Source organism: Mandrillus leucophaeus, unplaced genomic scaffold, assembly GCF_000951045.1.
Source record: "Mandrillus leucophaeus isolate KB7577 unplaced genomic scaffold, Mleu.le_1.0 Scaffold133, whole genome shotgun sequence".
In the NCBI taxonomy this organism is placed as follows: domain Eukaryota; kingdom Metazoa; phylum Chordata; class Mammalia; order Primates; family Cercopithecidae; genus Mandrillus; species Mandrillus leucophaeus.
This window is the reverse complement of record NW_012101288.1, coordinates 1,414,640-1,421,126: the sequence shown is the minus strand read 5'-3', so window position 1 is coordinate 1,421,126 and position 6,487 is coordinate 1,414,640. Positions and strand designations below refer to the sequence as shown.

The window sequence follows — 6,487 nt, the reverse complement described above, 5'->3', positions numbered from 1 at the left end:
GGTAATTAGATCTTGGGGGCAGATTTTTCCCTTCCTGTTCTCATGGTAGTGAGTTCTCACAAGATCTGATGGTTTAAAAGTGTGGCACTTCCCCCTCTCGCTGTATCTCTCTCTCTCTCTCTCTTTCTCTCTCATGCTGCCATGTAAGATGTGCTTTGCTTCCCCTTCACCTACTGCCATGATTGTAAGTTTCCTGAGGTTTCCCCAGCCATGTGTAACTGTAAGTCAATTAAACATCTTTTCTTTATAAATTACCCAGTCTCAGGTAGTTCTTTACAGCAGTGTGAAAATGGACTAATACAATGTCTTATAAACAGAGTGGGTATAAATCTGGCATTATTTTATGTTTCCAACACTCTTCAGACATTAACTCAACCTTTTTAACAGTATTCATTCATACAAGGAATAATCATTCATAGAAAGAACAATTACCCATTTTACAGATGAAGAAACTGAGTCTCAAAGACCTAAAGGGATCAGAAAACATCTAATATTTGAATTTGTCTGATACAAAGCCCATTCTTTCTATTACATGATGACCTCAGGACATTTCAAGACATGGAATTTGCATGAAGGCAAATAAAGTGGAAAATGTATTCAAGATTGTATTAGTAATGATAAATGAAAAGGCCTAATATTGATAATTCAGCAAAGAATTGACTATGTTTTATTTTTTACTTATATTTCTTTTTTTTTTTTTTTTTTTTTTTGAGTCGGATTCTTGCTCTGTCCCCCTGGCTGGAGTGCAGTGGCGCGATCTCGGCTCACCGCAAGCTCCGCCTCCCGGGTTCCTGCCATTCTCCTGCCTCAGCCTCCCAAGTAGCTGGGACTACAGGCACCTGCCACCGCGCCCGGCTAATTTTTTGTATTTTTAGTAGAGACGGAGTTTCACCGTGGTCTCGATCTCCTGACCTTGTGATCCGCCCACCTCGGCCTCCCAAAGTGCTGGGATTACAGGCGTGAGCCACCGCGCCTGGCCCTTACTTATATTTCTTCATCTACTAATTTCCTACAATTATCCACTGTTCACCTTCATAGGCATGACCCACAGCTTGTGGGGTGATTAGATGTGGAATTATCTTAAATCAGTGACTCTCAAACTTCAGTGCACATCAGAATCATCTAGAGGATTTCTTAAAACAAGCTGTCGGACCTTACACCATGAGTTTTGGATTCAGTACATCTGATGTGGGACCCACACCACAAATTTGCATTTTAACAACTTCTTAGATGATGCTGCTGGTGTGGGGACCACACTTTAAGAACCGCTGTCTTAGATTTAAGAATCTCTTGGAGACAAGGAAGTCATGATTGGTATTCTAGTACAATTTTTATAAAATATGTATTCTATAAATAAACATCTTTAAAATAACATATCCAAGTATTAAAGAAGATGCAAATTATAAGAAAAAATACAAATTTTGCAAAAAGACACAATAGAAAAAGCCACATCTTGTAGGTATTAAATGGAAACAGCTTATTTAATAAAGAAGTTGCTGTGCCATTGAAAATATTTAAGGACTTCTTGTTTCTTACATTTTTGTATTTAATATTTAGCATGTATTCTTGTCAGCACCCACCAAATGGTACAGGATAACAACATTCCTGTGTGTGTGTATGTGTTTGTATGTGAGACTGCTTATGTGAGTGAACCTACATGACTATGTTAGATGTATGTTTGAATTCCCCTGAGTGTGGGGAAGTGCATCTTCTAGGATATAATTTTAGGGATAAAGTGTTTCTAGGTGTTCTTTCTAAACTGGTGGAAGAAACATAAAGTTAGGATGGACCTCAAAAAATTATTTAGGTAAGCAGCCGCATAACTAATGCAACCACTATGGACTCTTATTTTACCAGTACGTAGAAATCATAAGTAATGGTGGCTACTGTTAACAGAGTACTTAATCTATACCCAGCATTTTGCAGATTCATTCTATTTAATCACCATGACAACTTAAGGTAGGTACTTTCAGCAGCCCCATTATGTGGGAGAAGGAATTGAGGCTGAGAAGTTAAGAAAATTGCCCAAGATGACATAGCTAGTTCATGTGGAAAGACAGAATTTGAAGCCAAGCTGTCTGGCTCCACAGTTATCCTCTTACGCACTAGATGATATTGCTTCAGTGTCAAGATATGTAAATCTTGAATTGCTAAGGACTGTTTTATTTTAGTCTTAGGTTTGTATAAGGATCCATATAATGGTTCAAATTGGGTATTGTATTTATCTGATATAGGGCTCTGGTAACAAGGCCTGTGATGTCATCAGCAACCAATCAGAGCTTCTGATCTGCACATCTCACATTCAGTGTTAACATACTGAGTTGATATAATTCCAGCAAAAAAAATAAAAAGATATGTGCTGTTTTATTTGGCCCATATTGCCTTATGCTGGCAAATGTATTATTTCCACTAGGTTTTTAAAAATACCAACAATAATTCCCAGACAGTCACTCACTTATTTATCAACAGTTGTTTATCACGCACACAGTATGTGCCAGGTAGAGAGCTGAGGACTGAGAGGTAAGACCCACATGGCCTCTACCCATACATATTGAACCTGATGAGTAAAGAGAACTGAGGTCAGAACTGACCAGTCTAGAATCAGTGGTGCTTGACAACTGGGTAGCCAGTTTTCTCCAGGAATGGTATGGGATTTGCTAGACCGTTCTCCATTGGGAAAAGCATTATAGTTATCTGGCCCCTCTCCCTCTTTACCTGAGGGTGTACTGTGAGTTGCCTGGAGTATTTCAATATGTTAAAGAGAAAAAAGAAGATAGGCCAGCTTCAGGAACCCCACTGCCTTTTCTCTGGGGTTGACTCCCAGTTACAGCTGCTCTCTCTGTCACAGAGTGACACAGTGACTTTCTGAAGCCCAGGCTACAAGGAGACAAGGCCATTACCTTCAGGATGGGAGGTTTCCTTCAGGCTCCTACCTTATCTGTTGGCTGCTCCGGCTCTTGTTCACAGGGCCGCACCATGCAGAGCCGAGTCTGTTTCAGCATCTCACATTGACGGTTCCTATTGGTGACCCGGGTGGAGAACCCCATACCACAGCTCTTAGAGCATGCCGTCCACTCTGTGGTCTGTTCAATGCAGTTGGCACTTGAGTCAGAGACTTCTACTCCTAGGGTGGCTTCTGGTCTGTAAGCTATGGGATGTATAGATAAAGACAGCCATATTGGGTAAAATGTGAGGACTGGAAAGTGGTCCTTTTCAGCCATTATAAGAAAGTGGGTCTCATGCAGCTCTGTACCTATTAAACACCCATGCTCCCAGGACACAGAACTGAATTTATTCATTCATTTATTTCTGGCATGACTGATAATGTCTGCCCTCAGCAATAGTATACAATTCTGGATACTGCTAATATAAGTAATCTGGCTAATGAATGGCTTCTGAAATAATCCTCTACTGTCTCTTGAGATTTTTTTAAAAACTACTTCATTGATAAGAGAAAACAAAAAGAAGAATCAAAAAAAGGTCCTGAAGTGCCATCTGAGCCTTACTACAGCATGTGGAAAGATGATACTTTTCAGTGACACCTGTCCAGGGATGAGTAGCCTTCTTTAAGGAGGTTAATCATGAGACAGCCTAGGTAGTGTACAGGATTGAGAAAAGAAAGAGGATTTAAAATTTTGTCTTTGTAGTGCTAATGAGGGTCAGGTGGGATGGATTAAAATACAAGTAGTAGTCATCCACTAAGACAAAAATAAGACAAAAGAGTGAATTTGGGAGGTCCTCTTTAGGAGCAATTGCAGCAAACTTCTATAACTTAGTTTGAGTTTATAAATATGTTTGATCTAATGTCTACAAATGTGTTTGATCTCATGTGTTTGATCTCAGTGGGCAACCTGAAATCCACAACTGAATGGCCAGAAACAGGCCAGTTTCTCTTTTCAAATCCAAGAGATGGCAAATTCTTCATGTTTGTATTTACCCTCTACTATGACCAGCCCTAGGTATACTGAGTTTCTCACCTGCAAGAGTGAGGCCTCCCAGTGAATCCTCCTCATCTGGGCCACAGATCCACTTTTCACAGCACTCCCCAGGCACCTCAACTTTTCTTGGAGCTGGGCAGTTAGGCTCGGGCAGTAGCACGTCCAGCTGACAGCGAGGCACACAACCAATCTGCCCATCTCTGCAGGTGCACTGGAATTTGCAGCTTGGCTGAAATTTCTCTCCACTGCGGTAGATGACCCCATCGAACACACAGTTATCTCCCTCTACCGCTAGAATATTGGGGAAGCAAAGAGGAAAGCAAAGAGGAGGAGCAAAAACAAGAACACAATACAGTGAAGAAGCTATGTAAGATTTGGAGGACATGTTCCAAAACCCAAGTCCTTTTCCAGTTCAGGCAATCCAGTTTCTCATGTATCTACGGTAGAGTGATGTCCTCATGGAGGCCTCTCAGAGCAAGAGAAAACCTTCAAGATCATCTAGTCTTGCCACTCATTTTATGGATGAGGAAAGAGGTGTGCAACTGTGAAGTAATGTCCCCAAGGCCCCCTGGCCGTTGTTCCCAATGTTCAGTCATTTTGCAAGAACCCCCTTAGAGTTTCCTACTCCAGCAGCTTAGACTTAAAAAGAGAAAAAGTGTACTCTATATTTTCCAACAGGTTAGCTGATCAAATTGGGAAGGGCATTGAGATTCCTTGACACTCAAGCATAATAAATCATCAGTAGCTTAGAGAGAAAAGTAAAAGCCCTCCTGTCCAGAAAGGAAGGGACAATCTCCAACTACAATGTTGTACCGTGTGAAAAATTGATCCCCGATTGATTATGTTTTAGAAGCCTGGATTGGCTAGTTGCCTGCATTTTATTTCACTTGCAGTCAGAGAAGGGTTTACATAGTTGTCCCAGGAGACTAGCATTTGCTTTGGTTCAAATGGGACAATTACAGGTGTGAAAACAAACCTGCTGGATTTTCCCCAACTGCAGTTTGGGAAACTGTGAGCGTGTGAGTAAACCCGAGCTTCCATCAGCCCCAAGTGGCCCCCTAGAAATGTCCGAAGGAAATGACTTCACTGGCTCTTAATTCTGCCTGGCTCCCCCTCTGCTTAGATTCTTGTCTAGGGAGCCAAGTGAGGAATGTCTTTCATCCCCAGGGCAGGTTTCCTTTCTGGCTCTGGCATTCCCCAAAGCCCCAAGCACTCCCCAAACCATGCCTGACACACAGTAAGTGCTCTATACATGTCACTTATTGCAATATTATTATTTGCTTATCGCCCTCTGGGAAGGGGAGGAAAAAAGAGAAGGGAGGAAGCAGCTTCAGTTAGCTGCAGAAGAGGTCAAACAGCAGAGGGGGCAGGATTACCCATGCAGATGCCAGTCTGGTTGCTGGGGTCTGCGCTGCGGTCACAGTAGAGGCCACTGCTCTCGTCGCATGGCTCCAGATCTGAGCAGCTCTCGCCACGCTGGCGGGCGCACACCGGACAGCAGGAGCAGCCGTCCAGCACCGCGCGCACCCCGGGGGCGCAGGTCGGCGGCGTCGTGGGGCACTGGCCCGGGCACTGGGGAGGGCAGCGCTGAGTCGCAGCGACCTGAAGGCAGGCGAGACAAGAAGGAGAAACCACTCAGCTGGGGTAGAAGACACAGAGAGCCCGGTGACCAAATGGGGGCCACCCAGGAAGGCAAAGTAACTTGGGGCATCTTAAGGGTGTGCCACTTACCTGTCCCAGGAGATGGAGAAGCAGGAAGGTCAGGCAAAGGCACTGCTTTCGGAGACAAAAGCTCGTGCTCTGCACACTCTGCATGCTCAGGCTTTCTCCTCTCGCTTTTACCGAACGAGACTTTCTTCGCTGTAGATTGGCACTGCTCGCCTTCCCCCTGGTCCGGCGCTTGCGGATCACGCCCAGCACCACCAGCACAGGTTTTATAGCGCGCTCCTGGGACGCGCGCAAGCCGGTTGGCTGCAGTGCAGGGAGGAGGGGGGAGATCGGCTGGGTGGGGAAGTGGAACGAACCCCGGGGTTGCCATGGCAATTGGCTGTGGGTGCTGCTCTCCTTAGGGCGCGGCGCCGGGGCCTGCGTGTGCCTGTGTGTGGCGACTGGCTTTTCCCAGAGCGTAGGGAGGGGCTGGGTGGAGTTTCGAGGCCAGGACCCAGGGCTCGCTCGAGCGCGTGGGAAGGAAACGCCCGTTTCCTCCTGGAAGTTGCTTCGCCTTCTCCCAGGACGAAGACACCACCACTCCCCACCATCCTCCTCCACCCTGACCGTTCCAACCAGGGCTGCAAGCGTGGGGTCCGCTTACGGGATGCCTGCAGTTTGGGGCCATCTGCGGGGGATTGGCAGAAGGCCCAGGGGTTTAGTCATGAGGGAAGCACATGCAAGTTTGTCACCGTTTAGGGCACTCATTGAATGTGTTGAGATGGAGGGGAGAGAAGCAAGGAAGGAAAGGAGAGAAAGAGGAGAAAGACAAAAGTGTGTGTGTGTGTGTGTGTGTGCGCGCACGTGTGTGCGTGCATTGGGGGGAGGGGAGTGGCAGGGGG

General features: G+C 45.4%; 1 protein-coding gene across 1 annotated transcript in view; it reads right to left on the bottom strand.

Annotated features, from left to right (window-relative positions):
• Positions 1-5,983, bottom strand: part of NOV (nephroblastoma overexpressed) — a 10,562-nt gene extending 4,579 nt beyond the window's left edge. Inside the window, exons 1-4 of the mRNA XM_011972994.1 lie at positions 5,670-5,983; positions 5,315-5,540; positions 3,978-4,229; positions 2,934-3,148 (exon numbers count right to left, since the gene is read on the bottom strand). Of these exons, the coding sequence (XP_011828384.1) occupies positions 2,934-3,148; positions 3,978-4,229; positions 5,315-5,540; positions 5,670-5,753 (777 nt within the window). The 5' untranslated portion in view covers positions 5,754-5,983. The remainder of the gene's footprint in view (positions 1-2,933; positions 3,149-3,977; positions 4,230-5,314; positions 5,541-5,669) is intronic.
• Between the last annotated feature and the right edge of the window lie 504 nt (positions 5,984-6,487).